At 43.2% G+C, this 25938-nt stretch overlaps 1 protein-coding gene and 1 long non-coding RNA gene across 6 annotated transcripts in view; both read left to right on the top strand.

Annotated features, from left to right (window-relative positions):
* The window catches only part of NLGN4X (neuroligin 4 X-linked), a 334832-nt gene that overhangs the window by 205016 nt on the left and 103878 nt on the right, over window positions 1-25938 (top strand). For 4 of the 5 annotated variants that reach the window (XM_040460135.1, XM_040460138.1, XM_040460136.1 and 1 more), the window contains one exon: window positions 2474-2626. The exons of the other annotated variant lie outside the window; for it this stretch is intronic. In XM_040460135.1, the coding sequence (XP_040316069.1) occupies window positions 2474-2626 (153 nt within the window). The remainder of the gene's footprint in view (window positions 1-2473; window positions 2627-25938) is intronic. 5 annotated transcript variants of the gene reach the window in all.
* LOC121020187 (uncharacterized) lies at window positions 8492-10896 on the top strand. Its single transcript, XR_005786005.1, has 2 exons — window positions 8492-10188; window positions 10431-10896. It is a non-coding gene; the product is annotated as an uncharacterized LOC121020187 (long non-coding RNA).

Raw genomic sequence — 25938 nt, forward strand, 5'->3', positions numbered from 1 at the left:
TTAAAAAGATTCTATTAGATCATGTAAAAAGAAAAAAAGGAATGTATTAAAACAAAAAAATTTAAAAATTTAAAAAGATTCTATTAGATTGTGTAAAAATAAAAAGAAGAAATGTATTAAAATTTTTTTAATTTAAAAAGATTCTATTAGATCATGTAAAAAGAAAAAAAAGAAATGTATTAAAACAAAAAAAATTAAAAAGATTCTATTAGATCATGTAAAAAGAAAAAAAAACAAATGTATTAAAACAAAATAATTTAAAAATTTAAAAAGATTCTATTAGATCATGTAAAATGAAAAAAGAAATGTATTGAAACAAAATTTTGTTTTAATTTAAAAAGATTCTATCGGATCATCTAAAAAGAAACAAAAAGAAAATGTATTAAAACAAAACCCAAAACTTTTTTTTTTTTTTTTTGGGTTCTCTTACACCAGCCAGGGATATAATTTCCTCTTACTCTGCATCTCTTATTAGAGCATTTTTGATTCTTAGGATCTGTTTTCCCAATGCTCGAAATGCAACTTTATTCCCCTTAAAATGCCCCCTAGTCACTGAATACCAACACCCTGTGATATATATTTTTTTACTTTGAATTAACAGGGCATTCGTTATTTATTCCTCTTCAAGTTCACGAGAACCTTGTTCTATGCCTTTGGAAAGCTTAGAGATGTTAACCTAGCATTTTCTCTGAGAAAACCCCTTCAAGTAGCCTTCAAAGTCTCTACCACGTCCTGTTCCACAGTGGACCGCCCAACAGCCTGCACCTGCTAAAAGAAATAAGAGGAAAACCAGCAAATCGGGAGCCAGACACAGGAGTACGTGGTTCAAAACCCAACACCTCTCCAAACACCCGTGTGTTTCAGAATTCCACGTAGCGCTTGATGAACAAGATCGGTTCTTCTGCTATCTCTTCAGGATCTGCAGGGACATGGGAGCATGACACTTTTTTTCTGTATTTGACTGTGACCAGTGGGTTTCTCGAGCCGCCTTCCTGAGGCACCCAATGAACTCATTTTGAGATTGTGATCAGAATTCATTTTATTAGCACCCCCCTCATCCAAATGATAGTGATTCATTTCCTTAAAATTCCTTTCTTGAGATATCAAAAGCGTCTTGCTGAAGGAGGAGAAAAAACACTTGACTGAAAAAAAGGTGACAATAAATGTACATTGGATACATTTGGGTTTCTTTTGATGACAGACAGATATATACATTATTTACACACACCTATGTGTATATATCTATGGATACATGTAGAGAGATACTCAGAAATAATTGTAAAAAGAATCAGTGTGATACATTAAATGTAAACTTAAGGACCGATTTTAAAAGGTGATTTAATCAATACCTGTTCACAAAGCAGGCTCCACAAATGGACAGATGGTCTCTGAATTCCTGTCCTCACAGACCATTGTGAAACACTGGTTTTACATCATTATGAAATAAAGCCACAAAGTCATTACCAAGGGTGCCCAGTGGTTGCAAATCTCAACTGGGGTTCATATCCCTCTGAAAATAGATTGCATGTCCATCATTTCATGTTGAGGTTGGAGTCTTGTGTCATTTCTATTACATCTGTTTCCATTTTTTTTTTTTTTTAATGTTTATTCTTAGAGAGAGACAGAGACAGAGGAGACAGAGCATGAGTGGAGGAGGGGCAGAAATAGAATGAGACACAGAATCCGAAGCAGGCTCTAGGCTCTGAGCTGTCAGCACAGAACCCTACGCGGGGCTCAAACTCGTGAACCTTGAATTCATGACCTGAGCCAAAGTCGGATGCTGAGCCCACTGAGCCACCCAGGCACCCCTTTCATTTTTGTTACTTAAATATGTTGAGATATTTATCGCAGTCAGCAAACTAGAACAAAGACCTTTGCTCGGACATCTTGTTTTGCCCTGTTTTCGGTTTTACACGTTTCTGTTCTGTTGATAATTTTTAACCGTTTACTTGGAGTTTGCTACATTCAGCCTCACTGGTTCTCATGTATTCTCATGTTTCAGTTAAAAATGCATCTGTAGGCTCATCTCTGAATAGAGAGGTAAAAACAAATGATCTTTTTGAAGCAGATTGCACACTTCCCGAGATGATGAAACTTATTACGCCGTGTGCTTCTTGAATAAGTCACCTTTTAGGAGTTGAGCACTGTTTAGGAAGTAAGCATTTCATCAAAATCTTCTAGTTTCTAGTGTTTTAGGTAGATACAGAAATGTACATAGGCATTCATATTACTTCAGATGTCCGTATGCTTCTCAAAAATACCATTTCTGTGACTAGAAAAAATGATAACATTGAGCAGTTTTCTTAGGCAGTCTTACCACGGTGTATGTAATTCCACATAGATGCATGGTTGATTCCAGTCCAAAGAAGGAAGAGCATAATAATCCGTGCCCTTTGTCTGTTGCATAGTATCCGTTCATCAGTGTGATTTTTTTTTTTTTATTCTATTTCCTTACTTGACTTTCTTTTTCCAGACATCCATGATCAGAACAGTAAGAAGCCGGTCATGGTCTATATCCACGGCGGGTCTTACATGGAGGGCACTGGGAATATGATAGACGGCAGTGTGCTGGCCAGCTACGGCAATGTCATTGTGATCACCATTAACTACCGGCTGGGAATTCTAGGTGAGTGATGGCATCGGGTAAATGTGCAAGGGGCGGTGACAAAGTGGTGCTTTTTACTGTGTGGGAAGTAGCTGATCTGCACTGTGTTACTCCGATCCTTGGAAGGTTCTATTTCCCTGGGCTCGCTGCAGGAGAGGTTTGGTCGTCTTTTTCCGGCATGCAGCTTTTCATCGTTGAATTGTATTTTGGGGAACCCCTATCCTTCCTCCCAACAAAGGCAGACTCCAAGGTCCCAAATTAAAATGAAATGTTACTCAAGCGCATTTCTATCTTTGGGCCAAATGAGTACTTTTTGGGCATCACAGCCCTGTAGAGGGAACTCATTTGCTGATGGGTGATCCTTCGGGAAGCAGTGACGATGGAGGGCCGTAGAGAGTAGGTTTCTTTACTCATCTTTAGCTTGGGGGCTGGAAAATCTTTCACCTAATTCCTTAACTGATCATCTGTGAGCGTTGTGCCTCTTTGGCGGGGTTACAATGACTGTTGTATTTGCACACAATGGAGCTTGGCTCTCACTTGAATTTTGCAACAGTTTCTGATTTACCGTAAAGGGTGAGGCATGGAAATCCACCAGTAAGAGCTCTCCATGGTTTTGCTGTTTATTTCCTTTTCCCCACTGGGGGCTTGGAAAAATAGATGTTTGGGGTGGGCTCTATTTTGAGATTTATCTTCTTTTGTAGTTTTGTCTACCGTTGTACATTTCATGACTAATATTCCTAGGCGTACATGAAAACGTTTGTTTTTAAGACAATAGAGCGCGTAAATGGAGCTCTGCCGAACAAAATCTGTGGCTGAAAATGTTCTCTCCAAATGGACAAATATTACCAAGAATATTTTATTTTCACCTTGATGTTTTCATGTTATTTTGAGCATTTTGTTTCATTTACATGTGAAAACATTCACCTAGGAAAGACCCCTGGAGCTGGGAGGGTGGCGGGGTGGAGAGTGGTAGAAATGCATTTGTAGTTTACAAATGCAAATCACCCACAGATGTTTGCAAAGTTGAGCCTTTTGGAGCTTTGATAAAGTCCTCAAAATTCCCGGTTGGTTTTTGCACATGAAAGAAAATAAAAATCATTAGCTTCAAGAACCCTCTCGTTTTATGATTTTATTTCGTTTTCTGTTTTCATAGGTCCTCTGAGCCAGGTCCTTGTAGAATCATTGTAGTTAACATCACATCCCCATGAGTGCCTGCATTTCTGAACATTTTTTCAGCCGTTTCTGGGTAGTTGCTTCTGCCGCTAGTCCTTGAAACAGGAAATCGTGTTTCTTGGTCTCTTACAAAAGGTCCATTCTGACATAGAGGTGGAGGGAGGATACAACGTGTCAGCACAGTGCATATAGTCTTTTCGAAGAGGGCATTGTAGCATCATCAGACCGAGCACGGAACCCTGGTCTCTGTTTTCTGAATGAAGCAGTGCCCATTGAACAAGCTTTTGCTTCCGTGGAGTAACAGAATGTTCTCTTGGGTGCATGACGCGTTGATGTTCCTTAAAACGTTAGATTTGAAAGGAAATCGATTTTCTCCCCCTCTGAAGCCCAGCTGTGGGATGTAGCTCCATTTACATGGTGACCCCTTATCAGTTTGGCATGTTTGTGAAATTATGTGCAGATCTGGGAAATGCTGTGGGATTATGCACACACACACACACACACACACACTATATATACACATGTAAATGTGTATATATATTTATATATGCATGTACGTATGCACACACATATGTACACATTCATACATGTATACATACGGATCTTTTAAGCAAAAGACAAAAGTTTGCTTCTAAAATATTTCCCGTTGAAAGACATTAAGTCCACGTTTTGCTCCCGAGAGTTAGAAAAGAACTCGCGGTGGCAAAACAGAGAGCTGTAGTGGGCGACAGAGAAATCAAAGAATCAATTTAGCATCTCTGTGCCGGTCTATTTACAGTGCACGAATGAGCTACTGTGGAGACGCTGCGAAGGCCACAGACCCCCTTTTATTTGCTGGGGTGAACCGTGCCAGCTTGGCCGATTATACAGAGTGCTAGAGATTCTGAAATGCGACTTAGTTTATCTGTCTTCACCACGGATCTTGCGTTTCTTCCCGACCCTCTTCAAAACTGTTAAGGGACCCTTCCTTTTAGCTTGCAGGAAGCCGGCTATTTTCGGTGTTGAGAAATATTTTTAAACCATTGCCGTCCGGATATTTAAAAAGATGATCCGATAAAGCGGCACAACCGTGCGTGGGGACGAACGTTCTAATTAGTGCTTTTGATACGGAGAGATATGTTTTTCGCAAAACGTGGAAATATTGAGTTTCCTCTTCAAAGAAGCCATTAGTGCATAAGTGCTCTTTTTCTGTCTAAGAAATTGGAAAAATATTGTTTGATAGTGTTGTTTTTATGGAGTAATAAATGCTGTTTCCCCACCCAAAGGAGGAGGGTTGGACAACAGGAATTACGGTATACACAGGAGGCCGTGCATGGAACGAACACAGATTTCAGCATGAGGCTTTAGGTGTGAAATCTCATAGCCCAGTAGTTGCAACAAGGACACCGAATCACCTTATAATTTCCATTCTCACTAATACCTGTGGACAACATATGAATATCAATGTTGCTCTACACGTGTAATCGCAGCTGGCGAAACAATGTAATCACTAGTATGTATCAAATGCCGCCCTCTAACCTGAACCTTAATTAAAAAAAAAAATAATGATTAGAAGACACTTGTGTTTTGGAATATGGATGTTTTCTTTACTCATGACTGTGTGGCACAGTCTTGCCAGCCATTGGCCATATAACTTGTTATCTAGTCCAGGATGCGTTGAGAGCTGTTAATATGCTATTGATACACTGGAATGAAGCCTGGCAAACTGGTACGTATCATCAGAACTGGAAGGTCATTATTTATGTCTGCATGAAGTCTAGTCATTGGACTCGTCTTCCATTTATTTTCCAAAAAGATGCTCTTTTATAACCATATCTCCTCTTCTGCTCTGCACCTTGGTCATTAGGAAGGCATACATATCCAAGACTTGAGTTCCATCACATCTGCCTCTTATTTATTTATTTTTTCATGACAAGCGTCCAAAGACCTTAGACATAAAAGAGAAGCTCCTGACGAATGCCTTCTGATGGAAATACCCGGAATTTATTTATTTGTGGCTCTTAACCTCTCTATTCACTCATTCATTGTCTCCACTTTGCCTTTACATCTTGAATTAGTTCATTGTCCCACCATTTAAACATTCATTTGAATTTACCTCCCACGGTATCACTCCCTTTTGGGGATCACTACCTGCAATTTGAAGTCTCATGCATGCTTTAAATTATTTTTGCTTTACAACAGTCTGACTTCTATGCTTTAGTACCCACTCATCGAGAACCTGTGGCTGGCCAGCCATGGATGGCTGTCGTTGCTCACTAAATCCTCACCACGCCCATTGGATGGGTTTGCTTACTTTACTTACAAGAAAAGGACATGTAGAGGTGAAGGGTGAAGGGTTGACTCCCAGCGATACCCTTTGTGGGGATCAGTGCTGGGCTCCCAGCTCAGGGCTGAGAGAAGCCTCAACTCTGCACTTTTTCCACTAAGATCCCACCTCCAGGCTTTCCTGTCTGTATTAAGCATGAATCAGGTAAACTGCAGAATGAGTTTGGAAACCGATGTAGCTTCTATAATTACGCAAAAAAAGTCAGATGTGCTTGTTAGTTGATCTAGATACAAAATTATGATTACGATGCTTACAGTTAGGTGCCTCCAAGTGGGTCTTGATTGCTCGTTCGTTATCATGGTGCACGGTGAGGGTGGTATTCACCCCAGCAGCACCATCGATGGATCACAGCAAAGCTCTTCGGTGCTGTAGATCTAATGATTTATATAAGGGCCAGTTGGGTGTGGGATTGATTGGTATTGCCCATTCGTTGCCTATCTGCTGCGTGCTGCCCATAATGGAGTCCATGCCACTAAGCCAGTTGGTGACTTCAACAGATTTCTCGCCTGACAGGTATTCTACGGTCTTAGGAAACATTGCCCATAGATTTATATAACTGACTTTTTCAAGGATTCAAAAAAGTATCAGAAACACCTGCTTGTTTCTCAGGTGTTGTAACTGGTGTAAAATTGTTGCCTCAGGGAAGGTTGCGTAGGGGTTATCCTGAAGTTGTCTTTAAGGTGAGTAATTGTGTAAGTTCATTCACACGCAGTGACATCATGGCTTTGAATATAACACAGAAATGGTTTGAAGTCAAGGCGGTGTACTTGCAGAGCAAATATTCACACGCTTTGGGGTGCCTGGGTGGCTCAGTTGCTGGCACTCAAGTGTGGCTCAGGTCAGGATCTCGCGGTTCGAGAGTTCAAGCCCTGCGTCGGGCTCTGTGCTGACAGCTCGGAGCCTGGAGCCTGGAGCCTGCTGCAGATTCTGTGTTTCCCTCCCTCTCTTCCCCTCCCCTGCTCACACTCTGTCTCTCCCTCTCTCAAAACAGTAAATAAACATTAAAATAAATCAATAAAATTCACAGGATTTGAGCCATATGCCTGCTATGACGGTGTGTCCGCCTTCATGGTTCTCGTCTCCTTTGTGGGGTCTCGATTTCCAGCTGAAATGCGGGGTAGGTGGGTGGCATTTGTAGGCAGCTCTTTGACATCAGCCAGAGGACTCTCGCCATCATCCATTTGATACGTTGGTGTTCTATGTCTGATTCCACTCCATAAAAGGAGCCTGGGAATCACTGGGGCAAAGGATTGATACATTCCTGTAAAGAGCGATGGTATGAATTACATATTGTGTGCATTGTGCACGAGCATTTTACATCCATGGTAATTTGGTGGGTCCCTATAATACGCCTTAGACACCTCTGCTGAAAATGTTAAGCTGCTGTACCTAGAATACATCTCCTTTTTTTGGGAGTTTATTGGTTGCTGTTTGCTAATGTCACTGTTTTATTTTTTTTTTTTTTTCTTAGACACTCTGTTGTCTTTGGTTTGTTTTTCTCTCTTACTAAGGATTTTGGTTTGCTTTTTATTTTAATTTTTTAAAGTCTATTTATTTTGAGACAGGTGGTGGTGGAGCAGGGGAAGAGAGAGGATCCCAAGTAGGCTCTGTGCTGTCAGCACAGAGCGCACTGCTGGCCTCGATCTCACGGACTGTGAGATCATGACCTGAGCTGAAATCCAGAGTCGGATGCCTAACCGACTGAGCCACCCAGGCGTCCCTTAAGCATTTTGTTTTAAATTACAAATGGAACCCATCTTAAGATCAAGTCAAAAGTTCATACACGTTATCTATAAAGGGAAACAATAATCTGGCCCACTTTGAGGATCTCCTCGTCTTGCTGCTGCCCTCCTAACTCGCGTTATATTCTCCCTCTTTATGGGTTTGCCCTGATTTGATTTCCCACTGGAAGTGTTGCCATTCTGTGTCTTAGAAACCATGCATTGCTAAGCCGCATTTTAAATGCCACATAGGGACACCTGGGTGGGTCGGTTGGTTGGACGTCCGACTTTGGCTCACGTCATGATCTCGCGAGATCTCGTGTGATCTCGTGTGAGTTCGAGCCCCGCGCGGGGCTCTGTGCCGACAGCTCGGAGCCTGGAGCCTGCTTCGCATTCTGTGTCTCCCTCTCTCTCTGCCCCTCCCCTGCTCGTGCTTGCTCTCTGTTTCCCTCAAAAACAAATACACATGAAAACAAAATCATAGGGGCGCCTGGGTGGCTCAGTCGGTTGAGCGTCAGACTTCGGCTCAGGTCATGATCTCGCGAGATCTCGTGTGATCTCGCGTGAGTTCAAGCCCCGCGTCGGGCTCTGTGCTGACAGCGCGGAGCCTGGAGCCTGCTTCGGATTCTGTGTCTCATTCTCTCTCTCTGCCCCCTCCCGCTCACACCCTGTCTCTCTCTTTCTCTCAAAAATAAACATTTTTTAAAAATGCGGTGAAAAGTTCAGGGCATCGAGAGGAAAAGTGAGGTGTTGCATTTAGAGAAATATACATAAAATTGGAGAAGTAAAGGAATATGGGAGAAAATGGCGAGAAATGGGATCTGGAGGTGAGAGGAATTATGTGGGACCACTCAAAACCAGGTTATTGAAAGTCGGTGGTAGAAAGGAACAAGCTCTGGGTCTCCCTGCTGCACTGCTTGCCCATGTGACTCTCTAAGATGGGCTGGGATGTGGACGGATGTGTATACTGCAGATAACACAATCGTAGGATGCGTACATTGCTCAAAGCAGGGTTGGCCTTGCCTCTTCTCTGTGCCAAAATTTATGCAAAATAGAAAAATCAAGAAATGTCCTCCCTCCCCCGAAAAAAAATACATCACCTTCTGTTGTCTTCATCAGTAGGTTTCGATGCACCTAATAACCCACTTGGAAACACCATAATCGGGTCTTTGTTATTGCTGGTGTGGAACTTGAACTCTGGGAGTAGACAAGTTCATGGCCCTGTTCTGCCCTTGGTGACCATTGGCTTGGACTTTCCTCTTCTGCCTGCCTTTCAGGTGGCTGAAAATGCCCACTGCATTGATTTGGTGCATTCAGCAAATAAGTTAGAGGCATCATGTTAAGAATACAGTTCTGGGTTTGGGACTTCAGAGGGCCCTGGGAGCAGATCTGGAAGGCATTGCCGTGGGGTGGAGACTTTGTAACCAGGAGGATGAGTATGAACAAGGGAGACAGGTCCCTTCTGTTGCAAGCTGCTGGGTCCATGGAAGAATAAGACGTCTGTGGCAAGTGTAGACACCCAAGGATATGAACGGATTTTTTGAGGGGTGAAGAAAACCATGGTTGAGAGAAATCAGAACCAAAGACTTTTCACTTTTAATCTCAAATGAGCCTAACTATGACCAGTCCGTGCCACTCTACGGAGAATATACTTGATCCTTTAAGAATGATTCAGGATTTCCTCAAGGAAGATGGAATTTTATATCCGTGTGCATCGCCATTCTTGGAAATCAAGGTGTTAGGACACACTTGATTGAAGAACCTATTAAGTAAATACAATAATTGCTGCTTAACTGATTGCAGAGGACTGTGTAAGCTTGAGTTAACAATTGCATGGGGTAACCCTTGAAAACTGTCCCTTCCTTGGAATGTTTGCATTCAGAACAGAGTCCTTTTCTGATTTTTAAGTCAAAAAGAAGACACATTCTTCCTTTTGCAGGTTTTCTTAATTTGTCATTTCACCCAGCGTATGAACATGAACGGTTGACTCTTTTCAGTTGTTTTAGGTAAAGTGGCTGCTGTCTTTATTGGGAAGAGGGACACAGGCATCCTTCTACTGACAAGGAAAGCAGTGATGGGCATTTGGGTACAGGAGAAAGGTAGGAACTTTTCCAAGGAGAAGCGTTGAACCTGAGGGTCAGAATGCATTAGCTTGATTGGACATGGCTGGGAATTCAGATCCTGCTGATGATTGTGTCAGAGAAATGGGTTTTAAACAATCCCTAACAAGATAAATACCTCCATAGTTCTTCTGTATCTTGACTTCCTTCCCTTCGTGTATTCAAGGAAGTTAGTCCTTCCAAGTCACATAATGGAAAAATCTCCCAAAGGCAACCTGAGGGGGACATTTAAAGACCCCTAAGGTTGGGGCGCCTGGGTGGCGCAGTCGGTTAAGCGTCCGACTTCAGCCAGGTCACGATCTCGCGGTCCGTGAGTTTGAGCCCCGCGTCGGGCTCTGGGCTGATGGCTCAGAGCCTGGAGCCTGTTTCGGATTCTGTGTCTCCCTCTCTCTCTGCCCCTCCCCCGTTCATGCTCTCTCTCTCTGTCCCAAAAATAAATAAACGTTAAAAAAAAATTTTTTTTTAAAAAAATAAAGACCCCTAAGGCGGAAACGCTTCATGACCAAAAGAATCTGGCCTGCAGACCACTTTTTGTTTATTCTGCCTTTTGCCTGAACACCTCCTTTACAACAAGTATGGAAGGAATGTACGCATCTATACCTAGCCCGCAGCAGGGATACCCCGGGGTGCCCTATTCTTGAAGATACCTTCCTATTTTTTCCCAATCACATGTCAAGAAGTCACTGGCTTTGTGAAAATGACCCTAGCAGATGCAAGGTGCAGATTCAAAGTCAATTTCTCGGGAAGAAAAATCTCACTCAGATACTGCAGCGGTCTTGTAGATTTAACAATGTAAATGTATTTCTCAAATAAAATTACATTGGAACATGTTGCTTAGGTATGTTGAGCCTAATGCTTAGGACAGTGTATCTTTTATTTAAAAAAAAAAAAAAACACAATAGCTTTTTGAATGAAGTGTGCATTTCCCAGTATAAAAGAATCAGAAATATTCTAGAACACTGCATGGAACCATCCTTTGGCCATTAGATATGGATGAGCTAAAATCTTTATGCAGGTAAATCAGTCGCAAGGCTCTGGTGATTCTGTTAATAATATGACACTGGATGAACTATATTCATTGCGTTCAGTACTACAGCTTTTATTATAGGTTCAGATATTACGGAGGGAAGGCTGTGTCTTGTGAAATGTCCTGTGAAACAGTCATGAACAGGTGGGTAGCATAAATGCATTATAAAGAAGTGCATTTTAGGGTGCCTGGGGGCTCAGTGGGTCAAGTGTCATGATCTCATGGTTCGTGGATTTGAGCCCCATGATCGGCCTCTGTGCTGACAGCTCAAAGCTTGGAGCCTGCTTTGGATTCTGTGTCTCCCTCTCTCTCTGTCCCTCCCTCACTTGTACTCTGCCTCTGAAAAATGAATAAAAATGTTAAACATTTTTCAAAAAAGAAATACATTTTGAGGGCACCTGGGTGGCTCATGAGGTTAAGCGTCTGACTGTTGATTTCAGCTCAGGTCATGATCTCACGGGTTGTGTGTTCAAGCCCCATGTTGGGCTCTGCTGGTAGTGTAGAGCCTGCTTATGATTCTCTGTCTCTCCCTTTCCATCTGCCCCTCCCTTGCTCTCTGTCTCTGTCCCTCAAATATAAATAAATAAACTTAAAAAAAAAAGACACACATTTTGGTATAGACAGAGGTATGACCTGGCCTCCTAGAAAAACATCATCAATTCTACCCAGTGTAACTAAGAGTTGTACCAGAAGTGAGAGGACAGTTTTCGAAAGAGGAAATATTTCCAGTTTGGATTGAGTAACAATTTCTATCATTCAGAATGACCCTGACTCTTTACTAAAATACCCTGATAATGGTTTAGATGACTCTATTCCTCTTTTTTATTAATGATGTGCCCCATATACAGACACATACACACACGCATACACACACATATATATACACATACTGTATACAGGTATGTGTATATATGTGTATAATAATATGCCCTATTTATATATAAATATTTTATTTAAATTTTTTTAACGTATGTTTATTTTTGAGAGAGAGACAGAGCGCAAGCAGGGGACAGGCAGAGAGAGAGGGAGACACAGGCTCCAGGCTCTGAGCTGTCAGCACAGAGCCCGACACGGGGCTCGAACCCACCCACCGTGAGATCATGACCTGAGCTGAAGTCGGATGCTTAACTGACTAAGTAAGCCACCCAGGCACCCCCTATATATAAATATTCTTTTATTCCATCCTCTGCTTTCTGAACACACAGAAGACACCCCACTGGAGTGCCTGTTTTCCATTCGTTTCTGAACCTCTGAATATCCTTTCCCCTCACTGCTATCTCTGTCCCTCCCAAGCATCTACCTATATGAAAGTCCTCTAGAAATATGACTCATGGTTTTCTGGAGAACTTCTTTATTAAAAACCATGCATGGATGTCACATCTGAAAGCATCCTGAGCGAATGCTATGTTGTCTCTGCTTTCTCCGCTTTTTCAATGCGCTAAACATATTTCATCAGAACAGAGTGATAGTAACATAGGTATATTCATCCATAAAATATTACTGAATTTCACACTTAAAGATTTGTCCAGTTTATGTGTATTTTGTGTTAAACTCGATCATTTTTTTAAGACCTCATTTTTCCCCTTTACCTATAATGTGGTGAAATGTTCTATTTTAAGAGAAAAATGGTTGTAAAGGCTTTTTTTTCTAAGAAAGGGGACAAAAATTAGGGCTCCTGGTGGTTCAGTCAGTTAAGTGTCCGACTTCAGCTCAGGTCATGATCTCACGGTCCGTGAGTTCGAGCCCCGCGTTGGGCTCAGTGTTGACAGCTCAGAGCCTGGAGGCTGCTTCAGATTCTGTGTCTCCCTCTCTCTCTGCCCCTCCCCTGCTCACACTCTGTCTCTCTCTATCTCTAACATAAATGAACATCAAAAAAATTTCAAATAGTGGTCCATTGTATTAATATGATGCACTTGGTTTATTCAGTCATCTTTTGGTGAGCATTTTGGTTGTCTCCCCTTTTTGGATATTATGCATAAAGGTGCCTTAGATACTGATGTACAAGTTTTTGTGGGATTCTACGTAAGCGTTTCTCTTGTGTGTATACCTAGTAGTATGATACCTGGTCCATATGATACTCGGTTAAACGATATGAGGAACTTCCACTTTCTTTCCAAAAGGGGCTGCATTGGTACCAGCATAAAGGACGTAGTCTCACCAACACTCATTCACATCTGTCTTTTTAGTAGAGCCATCCTAGTGGGTGCAAAGAGGTACCATATTTGATATGCATTTCCCTGAATGGTAATGATGTTGAACATCATCTCATGTGCTTATGGGCCATATCTCTTCCTTGGAGAAATGTCGATCCTTTGCCCATTTTTATTGGGGGACTCAGCTTTTATTGAGTTGTTAAAAGTTTTTTCTTTAAGTTTGTTTATTCATTTTTGAGAGAGACAGAGATAGCATGAGTGGCGAATGGGCAGAGAGAGAGAGAGAGAGAGAGAGAGAGAGAGAGAGAGAATCCCAAGCAGGCTCCACGCTGTCAGCACAGAGCCCAACGTGGGGCTCAAACTCACGGACCATGAGATCACGACCTGAGCCAAAATCAAGAGTATTGCAAATCCTGTATCTGATAAGAAATATGTATTCAGAATATGTTACTAAAATAAAAAAACTTTTAGGGGAGCCTGGGTGGCTCAGTCGGTTGAGCGTCCGACTCTTGACTTTTGAATATTAAACCCAACCTGCATCCTGGAATAAATCCCACTTGGTCATAGTGTATAATCCTTTTTATATGTCTCTGGATTCGGTTTCCTGGCTTTTTTTTTTTTTGAGGGCTTTTACATCCATATTCATAAGAAAGATGAATCCGTAGGTCTGTTTTCTGGTGATGCCTTCATCAGCTTTTGGTATCAGGGTTCCATTCTCCTCACTGAACGAGTGGGAAGTGTCCCCTGCAGTTCATTTCTGTAAAGAGAGTGTGAAGGATGGGTGTTAATTCCCCTTTAAACAATTGGTAGGATTCAGCAGGGAAGCCATCTGGGCCTGGGATGTTCTTTGAGGAAAATCTTTTCCTTACTGATTCACTTTGTCTACTTGTCTACATTTCCTCATCCGTCTTTGGAGCTCCTTTGCCGGTAGACATTCAGCGCCTACCTGGAAGGTGATGGTGCTTCACTTCCCACCTCTTGTGCTGATATTTGCACTCAGTTTTCATTCCCATCCTCCTATCCATATCCACAGCACATTCCCCCTTGAAATTGCCACCAAGACTTTCAAAGGAAAAGACTCCATGTTACTCATAAAACTCACCGCAAAGAGGGAAGCCTGCACATTCTTTGTGTCTCTTGTACCATTTACGTGTCTGAAAACTTTGTCCTCACTTTCACACATCCACCGCTCTGTATAATGACCTCCTGGCATGTCTCGAGCCCAGTGCCATCACCCCCCGTCCCCCCAGGCCAGAGCCTTCCGTACCTGTCAAGATTGTGTAACCATTGCACCGACCTGATTCCTGGATGTAAGAATGGGCAGGGTGCACCCAGAATAGACAAGCATCTGAGGGTCTACAAATACGGGTTCCTTTCCACCACGTTTACCGTAATTGGGGATTTCATCCTGATACTGCAGGCTTGGAAATGTAAATCTGTGAGCAGTTGATGCATATATCGGGGGAAGACCAGCATTAACCAAACTGCAATGCAGACCCTTCATAAGTATCCACAAAACATTGATAAGCAATCCTTCAGCTGTGAGTTGGCAAGCACAATTCACAAGGTGTTGTAGGCATCCCTAAATTTAAATTTTACAAAAATGAGAGGGGGAGAAAGAGACTTGTTTGTGTAAAGTGTAAGTGGTAAGACACTTTTCCACGCCCTTACAAAGATAGCTTTGCCACGGAAAATACAATAGTGGATTTCGTTCAGGGGCACCTGGGTGGCTTAGTCAGTTCAGCGTCCCACTTCGGCTCAGGTCATGATCTCACGGTTCGTGGGTTCGAGCCCCACGTCGGGCTCTGTGCTGACAGCTCAGAGCCTGGAGCCTGCTTTGGATTCCGTGTCTCCCTCTCTCTCTACCCCTTGCCTGCTCACAGTCTGTCTCTCTCTTTGTCTCAAAAAATGAATGAACATTCAAAAAAAATCGTGGTTTTCATTCGTTCATTGTTTCTTTCATTCAGTAAATGTCTACTAAAATCCTAAGGTTTTCCACATGGCACTGGGAATAGGCTAGTGCAGAAAAAAGACAAAAATTCCCGAGCACGTTCCCTTTTTATTCCGGTGAGGAGGCCATAAAAACCAGACACACACCATAAAATGCACAGTATCCTACAATATGGTGACTGCTATGGATAAATATTTAGCACGGAAGGCTGCTAGATTGGTTCTGTTTCATAATTCTTATACCTCTGCTCAAGTTCATCCTGTTTGGTTTCCGTTGATTCATAGAGCAGCCTTCTTTCCCTTAATCTCACCTCCTGCGGAAGCACGTAGCCTCTCACGTTGGACTGATGTTTCTTCTGTGCACTTAAAGGTATTGAGCAGCGACCCTGGCCTCCACATGGTAGCTGCCAGGCACCTCTTCCAAGTCCCAATTGTGACCACCAGAAATGCCTCCGGTCCCCGCTCAGTGTCCCCTCGTGGACAGAAGCAGAGCAGAATTGGCTTTTTGCTCCCTGTCCCTCAACGCATTTGGAACGTGTTGTATACGGTTTTGTTCCCTCCTGCGGACAACGTTTACTTCCTGTAACCGGTTTCCAGGCTCCTTGAGGGCGCGGGGTCGTAGCGGATACTGCCTTTTGTCTTCTGAGCGTCTACCAGAGAATAAACACCTTCTGGATGATTAGCGGTTGCCGTGCGTTTAGCTCCAAATTGCAAATTGGAAGCTAATTAATAAAGGAGAGAATATATTGACTTGAACAACTTTTCTTTTTTTTTTATTGCACTAGGAGTGAACTCCTGGTTGTCAAATTCTACGAATGCCTCATTTTGTGTAAACCATATGTATTTCCACTTGTTACGTTCACCAGCTGTTCCTTTTTCCCACATATTGAAAGGTTCCATTTTCCTGGATACATCTACTGATGCTGGTGTGACGAGTTCAGGATGTATCTTCCTAATGTGTGACTTAGCTTGAAGACACACAGTTTATGTTCGTGGCATGCATTTGATCTTGAATGGAAACATAAGCTTAAAGAAACATTTGAAAATCTGCATATCCTTATATTTTTTATCAGGCTTTGAAAGTTGTAAAAACAAACCAAAACAATAGAGCTCCGTGATAGAGATTTTCTCTCTGGCTCTTTCTGTGGGTATTTTCTTAATTTAAAAAAAATTTTTTTCTTAATGTTTACTTATTTTTGAGAAATAGAGACAGAGCATGAGTGGGGGAGGGGCAGAGAGAGAGGGAGACACAGAGTCCAAAGCAGGCTCCAGGCTCTGAGCTGTCAGCACAGAGCTCAACGCGGGACTCAGACTCCTGAATCCTGAGATCATGACCTGAGCCAAAGTCGGGTGCTTAACTGACTAAGCCACCCAGTCACCCCTTTCCGTGGCTATTTTAAACAAAGCTGGTAAACAAGCAATATTTTTTTTTTTACAAAAAACTTTTTTTTTTTTTTTTTTTTTTTTTTTTTTTTTGCAAATGGCTGGCAAGTTTCTTAAATAATCCTAAAATCTCAATGTATTAGTTTTCTAGGGTGGCCATAACAAATTACCAGAAAATTGGTGGCTTAAAACAATGGAAGTCTGTTCTCCCACAGTCTGAGATCTAGGCGGGCAGGACCACTGAGATGCAGGCAGGGCAGGACCATTGAGATCTAGGGGGGACAGGACCCCTGAGATCCAGGGGTGACAGGGCTGATGAGTTCCAGGCAGGGCTGTTGAGATCCAGGCAGGACCCCTGAGATCCAGGCAGGGCAGGACCACTGAGTTCCAGGAAGAGCAGGACCACTGAGATGCAGGCAGGGCAGGACCACGGAGATCTAGGGGGGACAGGACCCCTGAGATTCAGGGGTGACAGGGCTGATGAGTTCCAGGCAGGGCTGCTGAGATCCAGGCAGGGCAGGACCACTGGGATCCAGGCAGGGCAGGGCCTTTGGGATCCAGGCAGGGCAGGGCCACTGAGATCCAGGAGGGGCAGGACTCCTGAGATCCAGGGTGGGCAGGACCACTGAGATCCAGGCGGGGCAGGACCATGCTCCCTCTGCAGGCTCTAGGGAAAGGTCCTTCCTGCCTCTTCCAGCTTCTGGGCTCCAAGTGTCCCCGGGGTTGTGGCTGCATTCCCTCCCGTCTTGGCCTCCATCTTTACATGGCTTCGCCTGTGTGCATCTCTCCTCTTATAAGGAAACTGGTCATTGACCTTAGGGCTCACCTGAATTCAGGATGATTTCCTCTCAAGACACTTAATGGATAACATCTGCAAAGACCCATTTCTAAGGAAGGTGGCATTCTAAGGCTCCAAGGAGGCATGAATGTTTGGAAGACAGCATTTAACCTGTGTTCCTACCTTTCTCAACTGGGTCATTATCTCGATATTGTGGGTGGGCACAGGGGTATCCAGTGTTTGCATCGTTGTGTTGGGATGCCACCGTATGCAACCTTGTCTTTCACTCACCACCACCCTCATGGAACATCCTAGGACTTCTGTGACTTCACCTCCTTCCTCCTTCCTCTTCGCTTTCCAATAATGTAGTCGTGCAGTATCCAGAAGTGTCTCCTCTGAACCTTTAAAGCGTCCCCACTAGTATTAAAAGCAGCAGAAGCATTTTTCCCGGGACACAGCTTCTGCCTTTGCGCCAGCCACGTGTGGGGCTGCGTCCGATATCTTCAATTACAAAGCTGTAAACATAAAGCGAAACTATCACTTTGCTCTGTTCTTTGCGCCTTTTCCGTATTATGAAATCCAATTACGAATGCCCCTGAATGCCTTATCTGGGGATTGCAAGTTGGCCACAGGCAACATCAAAACGCAGGTCCTGAAGATTAATGTACAAGATTAATACAGGGTTTTAAAAAGGAACTGATTCAAATCCATCTGAAGGGGTTTTTTTTTTTTAATTTTTTTTTTTAATGTTTGTTTATTTTTGAGAGAGACAGATATGAGCAGGGGAGGGGCAGAGAGAGAAGGAGACACAGAATCTGAAGCAGGTTCCAGGCTGTAAGCTGTCAGCACAGAGCCCGACGCGGGGCTCGAACCCACAGACCGTGAGATCATGATCTGAGCTAAAGTCGGATGCTTAACTGACTGAGTCACCCAGGAGCCCCTCAAATCCATCTGAAGTTTTAACGTGACTCATGGACTTTTAATGAAGGCAGTGGCCTCATAATGCCTCATCATTTCTTTCCAAATTCAATCACATTACACATTGCCCTTGGGAGCAGCTTTACTTTGCCTGAATCCGGCTTTGGAGAGGTGGTGTTCTTTATTTTTTCTTTTCACTCTTGTCCCACGGTACTACGAAGAGGTTATTTCACGCCCTTCTCTGGTTTTAAATGGAGGTGAGTGGTGATGATGTTCCTTGCACACAAATCTTAGGCAGGTATTGTAGCAGACATGGGCACCCTGTGCCTGATTCGTGGATGCACGTGTGCTGGGTGGGTATAGGGTGGCATGGAGATCAGAGACGCCTCAACCCGTGAGGTCTGAGCCCATAGCACACACAGGGGTGATTGTTTTTCCTGGACACATGATATCTCGTTGGTGCTTCACCAGCAGAGCATTTGGCCAGTGAAAATAAAATAGTCCATTATAGGGAAATTCTTAATTCCTTTTTTTTTTATGAAAAAAACCTTTGTTTTAATGTTTATTTATTTTTGAGAGAGAGACAGTGCGAGTCAGGGAGGGGCAGAAAGAGAGGGAGACACAGAATTCGAAGCAGGCTCCGGGCTCTGAGCTGTCAGCACAGAGCCCGACGCAGAGCTCAAACTCGTGAACTATGAGATCATGACCTGAGCCCAAGTCGGACGCTTAACCGACTGAGCCACACAGGTGCCCCTATTATAGGGAAATTCTTAGGCTTTATTTTTTATTTGCTAGAGAATAAAAGCAGAGAATCCTGCTTTAGATTGCTCATAGTTTCTGATACTCCTAGCCCCGTTCACTAAGCTGCTTTGTCTTCCTTTACTCATTTACACGAAGAGCCTCTTTACTCTGAGAGATTTCCCCCCCCCAGTTTTATAAAGATATAATGGACATATAACACTGTCGTAGGTTTAGGTGTATGGCATGATGATTGATGTATGTTGTGAAATGCCCACCACATCAGTTAACATCTATCACCTCACATGGTGACAATTTCTTCTTTCTTGTGATGAGAATTTTTTAAGATTCACTGGTGGGGAACGTTAGTCTCCCTGCCAGTATAGACTTGGAGACTATGACCCACTTTAAAATAGGAACGAACGGGACGAATACGATTTATAATTAGTGATTAGAATTCAGTATTTCTCATATCTGCAGTGGGATTTCTGTTTAACTGTTAAAGATACCTCTGGTGCGTGAAGCCCCCGTAGTCCCTGCCTTTTATAGTTTATCCTGGCACCAGCCTTTGAAATACAAATGTGAGAACCTTCCTATCCTTCCTGGAGAAACGGAGATGAGAGCAACTCAAACCGAGAAGCGAAACCAGATCTGTGATGTTCATAAGATGCTTAATTTCATGTTACGTGCATTTCACCGCAGTCTGAGCAAAAGTCCGAAGCTGGTCACGTCCACCCCGAGCTCCCCGCCTTAAACTTTCACGAAAGGTTGAGAGCATTTCTTCCAAGAAACCTATCAACAAGCCTAGCAACAAGCAAGCAAAACATGTCAAGATACACCACAACGTCCTGAAATGCAAAAACAGAAGCAACCTGGCCCCAAAGACCTCCTCTTTTTTCTTCATTTCTGCTACGTTCAGAGGCATTGTGTCCCGGGATCGAATCAATCAGGGCCGCTAATTGAATTCCTGTGCTTTTGACAAGGTAAAGAGTGAAGTTAAAGAAATTCCTTTAAAACCGCAAACCTGTAGACATGACGGTCGAATTTAACAGTGTTCATCTCCTGCTGCTGTGATTTCTTGAGAATCACCAAAAAACAACTCATCACTTTTCATAGCACGTATCAGGGGCTTCTTAAGACACTTGCTAAAGTGACGATTTTAAGTGGTGATTCGTGTCAGTCCAATGTTAACTTTCCTTTCTTTGGGTTGTAATACTGTTTGGGACGCTTGGGGAGTGGGGGTTTTTGGTAGAGGCATTGTGGTTGGACAATTACATTTAGTGCTTAGACTTTCTCTTGTTTTCCATTACTTCTCAAATGGTTTGAAATCTGCCTCCAAGTTGTTTTTCCCTGCACTACAGTGAGACAAAACAGTGGCCCTCTTCTCAGCCTGTAGAGTTCTCTTATTTTCCTATCATTATTCGCCTGTCGCCTTGAGAACCATGCAGGGACCCTGCCCCACCCACCTTTGCTGGATGCTGAGGGCCCCCGAGAGCTGTGTGCTGACGGCTTCCCACCAAACTGTAAATGTATGTTGTTTAGGAGGACAAAGAACACCCGTGACACATGTATCGCCATCTCAAAAGTCTTTTTAATGTCTAGAACTTTTTTTAAAGTGGGCTCCACACCCAACCTAGGGCTTGAACCCAAGACCCTGACATCAAGAGTTACATGCTCTACCGACTGGGCCAGCCGGGCTCCCCTGTATATCTAGGACTTTTGGCACAACGTGTGCATTGTGACTTCAGCCCCTTGATTGGACTTTAAAGGCCCAAGAATGCAGTTGTCTGCCCATTTCTTGGAAGAATGCATATTAGCTGCAAACACAGGACAACACTTCCTCATCAACTGGGAGCACCCAGGGTGTATACATCATCACAGGACCTCTGAGATAGCTTCGCCTTGGATTTTTCTGTACAGCTCTTGCAAAGTATTTACTTACTTATTTTTAATTTTTTAGAAAAGTTGTTTTATTTATTTGAGAGAGACAGAGACAACACGAGCAGCAAAGGGGCAGAGAGAGGGAGAGAGAGAGAATCCCAAAGCGGGCTCCACACTGTCAGCACAGAGCCCGACGCGGGGCTCGAACTCATGGAACCGTGAGATTGCGACCTGAGCCGAAACCGAGTAGGACGCTTCACTGACAGAGCCACCCACCCAGGCACCCCTATTTTTTTTTTTAAAAGAAAACCTAAAGAATGTCAGTAGTCTGAAGGTAAAATATAATTTAAAAAGGGGGTCATAGTGTTATATTGGGCTATGTCAACCCAAGGGGTTCCTGAAGCTTCTAACCCTTGACCCAAATATCACCTGTTGCCAGATTGGAATCCCAGCCTCACAGCGTTTCCATGTCAGTATGCACGTGTGATATACGACGTAACTTAAGTCCCCAAACATCTTCAGGAACATGACACCAGATTTCAACGGACTCCAGAGTTTTCTGGTTTTAAAACCCAACTCCTGCTCAACCAGGAGGAAATTGGTGTGGCTTTGCCTTGAGGGGTGAAAAAGAAAAGGGTGCCTTTGCCTACTTTTCCTGGTTATTTCTGGCTCCACCCTCCGTGCCCAATGCAATGCTGTTTTTCCTGTCCCCAGGATAGCTTGTCCTGTGTCTCTGAGAAGAGCTGTCCTCTGCTTGTGAGGGAGACTTTTCCTTCCATCCAAATGGATGGCGTCCATTTAACTAGCACATTGCAGCAACTTTTCTCTTTATTCCGTCCCATTTTATACTTTAACCGTATATGTGCTGTCTGCACACCTCTGAGTCCAGAAGGAGGGGCTGCATTCATTATCAGTGAATATGCTTTCCTATGTACCTATGGTGTGCAAGACAAACATTTGTCCAGGATGTTAAAGGGTCTAGTTTCTGGGGCACGTGGGGGGCTTAGTCGGATGAGCGTCCGACTTCGGCTCAGGTCATGATTTCGCGCTTCGTGGGTTCAGGCCCCGCATCGGGCTCTGTGCTGACAGCTGGGGGTCTGGAGCCTGCCTCAGATTCTGTGTCTCCCTCTCTCTCTGCCCCTCCCCAACTTGTGCTCTATGTCTCTCAAAACTAAACAGACATTAATTTTTTTTTCAACGTTTTTTTTTTTATTTATTTATTTTGGGGACAGAGAGAGACAGAGCATGAACGGGGGAGGGGCAGAGAGAGAGGGAGACACAGAATCGGAAACAGGCTCCAGGCTCTGAGCCATCAGCCCAGAGCCCGACGCGGGGCTCGAACTCACGGACCGCGAGATCGTGACCTGGCTGAAGTCGGACGCTTAACCGACTGCACCACCCAGGCACCCCAAAAACTAAACAGACATTAAACAAATAAAAAAGGAAGTGAAATAAACGTTTAATTTCTAAGTCCCCTGTCACACATTGAACACAAATTCAGGTTGAGTTCATACCTTGTGTCAGCCTTGTCACACATAGTCCATGATTTAGGGAAGCTCCCAGCCCAGTGCAGCAAATAAACACAGATCCTATTACTTCCTTCCGAGTCCCTTAGCCACTTAGTTCTATATGTTCCACATCCTTTAAAAGGAGTGAGTGACCCAAATCCAACAGATTCCACTATAAGAAAATAGAATTGCGTGTATTCCATTTTGGCTTCTTCCTAGAGTTTTGGTTCATACTAAGTTGAATTAGTAACTGGTGTTTCTTGCCAGGGTGCTGTCAGGGCTTGGTGGTGACCTAAGTGTACATTCAGTGGTTTTTGTGTTCAAAAGCTACGACTCAGAGAACACTTCCAGGGTCTCAGTTTATTCTCCTAGTCATTTCTGAAATGGTCCACGAGAGACGTGGGGTTTTTTTTAAGCCCCATACTGCTTTTCACTTAGACATGTCAGATGTAAGATCAGTAGATAGTCCTTTATTAGAAGCCTCCTTCTGCAGGTACAAAGTTTCTCATGACTGTGATCCTGATGTGTGAATCGGCCATTTGTTGTAAGAAACTCGGGACTTTAGTCTCCCAATGACAACGTATGCCTTCCAACCATGATGAAAAGTCATTTCAGATCATGCCACTTCTTGGTGACATATGTTAAGTGAGCTGCACATATTTCCGCCAATTCTGTCTCAACAGAAGGCTATATTTTTCTTTTCACACCGTTTAGTCTCCTTTATACAGTTCACATAGGAACTTGGGCTTGGTTAAAGACTCCCGCTGATTTCACTTGATAGTGTTGCACACATAAATCTTTCTGGGCTTCAGAAGCAAGGTTGAGAACGTTTTCTCGTTCAGGAGTAAAGGGATTCATCTGGAAGTCATTTCACAGACAAGATCCAGGCATGCTGTGGCAGGAGATCTCTCTGGATCAAATGTTCCTTTAGGCGTACTTAAATATGATCTGAGTCAGCACTCTATATTTAATAAATGCTCCGTGCATACCAAGCGTTGAAGCTTAGCTCTTCAGACACGATGCGTAGGTCAGACTCACCCCATAAACTTGTAGAATGCGCGAGACGCGGCATGAATAACAAATGCTTGCTGGTACCCAACTGTGTTCCCAAGTGGAATTGATCTTTGCTCTTGGAATTGAAACGTCCATCCAACCTAAAGAGAAGGAAAGATCAGACTGAAGAAATTTTGCTGACTTTATTGTTTGTTCAGTTCCCTAGATGGGAATGAGGAAACCATAATCCTATTAACATGATTTACTGAAAATCACATTGTAATTGACACTCTAACAAAGACAGAATTTCTCAAATAATATTTTTCTAGACCTGTTTTAGAAAGATTTCAATGGATGGCAAGAAAGTTAAAATGAAAGCAGCAAAAACCTTCAGCTCATCATTAACTATTATAGTAGTTTTGCTATGAAAACCTATTAGGATTTTTTTAAAAGTTAAATATTTTAAGTACCTTGCAAATCATTAAAGTATTAAAATTTATATTCTTTAGAAATTGTTTAAATGTTCATTTATTTTTGAGAGAGAGTGCGAACAGGGGTAAAATTTATATTCTATAAAGACCAAACTAACCAGTCTCTTTATGATGCCCATTGCTTGTGTTTTCTATGGTAAAATTATCAAGGAAAAAACATTTCTTCTTTTTATTTTTTGCCTTTTTAAAGGGGCTATGGTACATGGTTAAACCTTAATAGGAAAATCTATTCTTTCAGGCATTTCATAATGATGCGAGCACTAAAAGCAGTAATTATAATGACAGTTCCCCTTTTTCACCTAGTTCCTACATCTTTGCTTGTGATGTCCCACTCAATCCTGTGTAAAGGAAAGGTGCCATTTTCTTTCCTTTACCAGACATTACTCCCAGGCTCAGAGAGGTTGAGCACAATCCCAATGACAGTCTTGCTGGTCATCTTTGGAGATATGATTGGAATCCACATAGTTTAACTGCAGAGCCACATGCATAACCATTAGTAGGACTTGTTACCTTAGGGAGGAGAGAGAGAGAGAGAGAGAGAGAGAGAGAGAGAGAGAGAGAGAGAGAATGGATAGATGGATATACGGATGGATGGATGGAGGGATGGAAGGATGGATGAATAGATAGATATGATGGATGGATGGATGGATGGATGGATATGGATGGATGGATGGATGGATAGATAGATAGATAGATAGATAGATAGATGATAGATATGATGGGTGGGTGGATGGATGGATAAATAGATATGATGGGTGGATAGATGATAGGTAGATAGATAGGTATGATGGGTGGGTGGATGGATAGAGAGAGAGAGAGAAAACACCTTATTCTATAACCGTAGAGAATCTTCTGCCCATTCTCTAATTAGTCATTTGCCTTAATACCACAGTTCTGGAAGATGTGTGAGTTGTCCAGCATGGTTTAATGGTAGCGATAGTATAGTGTCAGTGATGATGTTGATGCCCATGATTTGGGCTGTGTTAGTTGTATGTTCTGATTAACTGACATGTCAGCATTTGAGAGAAAGTTGGATTGCCAGGAGAATGCTGAGTGAGATGTCCTCGCCAAGTTGAATAATTCTGGATGGGCTTACAACGATCGGTGAAAACCCATTGACCCTGTGGGTAGAGACCTGTTTTCTTATCCCCAGCACTCAGTAGGGATGCAAATAGTGGCTAACACGTTCCTCCAGAGGCTATGACTGGGGAAATGTCACACCCATCATCCGCCTGGTAACTTTCAAAAACTTCCCACTGTACCTTTATTTTCCCAGCTGATATATCTGTGGTCTTCCAACAGAAACTACTAGATGCACATATCTCTTTGAACAACGTTGGCTTTATTGACTCTTTGCAACAAGTGTGAGAATGCACCCTGTGTGGGGTGCTTAGTAGGAAGGGGTAAGAAGTCCTTCTAGGATGTAGGCTTCTACTAAGTGACCTTAGGGAGAATCCCAGGAAGTGAGGCATGGCTGTGGAGTGCAAAAGTCTGAAGAGGTGAGGGTAATTCTAGGGTTGCTTATGTAAAAGGAGGAAAAATTAGATGAAAGCTGATACCATACTTGGCAAAGAATCGCTGAGCGTCGTTCAGAAGTTTTGCCTCATGTAGCTGTTCCATGAAATATTTATCTTCCGCGGGAGACCACCACAGCCTGGGATTGGGCTGAGCCAGCTCCCAGCCACACTTGCATGGTAACCCCTGACCAGCAGCCAAGTGAACGGGCTATTTTTCTCTTTCTCAGGTAACCAAGGATTAAATGCACCAGATAACGCGGTCCAAATTACACAGAGGGCACGAGGCAGCACTGATATCTCAACAAAAACTGTAGAATGGGGTCTAGACTGTGAGCTTGCAGCTTTTCTCTAGGAACCTGAATGCCAACATATTTGTTGCAGAAACGAGATGTCGTACACGGCCAGCACATTTTCCAGTGGGATCTAATTTTAATCAGGCACAGCCGTAGAATGTAAGGAAGCTGAAGGAGAGAGCTGTGTCACTGGCAGGTGGGAGACGCTCTGTGGCTGGCCAGCGGGTGCCATCTTTCTTCTAGGGTTGAGGGTATGGAGAGGATGGGAGCCCTCCATGTACAGCCTGCACAACCTCTCCCACGGACCTTACTTGGGTGGGGACGGCCAATAGCAGTGTCTTTAACGTTTTGATCTTACTGTTG

The sequence above is a fragment of the Herpailurus yagouaroundi genome, unplaced genomic scaffold, assembly GCF_014898765.1.
Source record: "Herpailurus yagouaroundi ecotype Mexico unplaced genomic scaffold, PumYag 248, whole genome shotgun sequence".
NCBI lineage: Eukaryota > Metazoa > Chordata > Mammalia > Carnivora > Felidae > Herpailurus > Herpailurus yagouaroundi.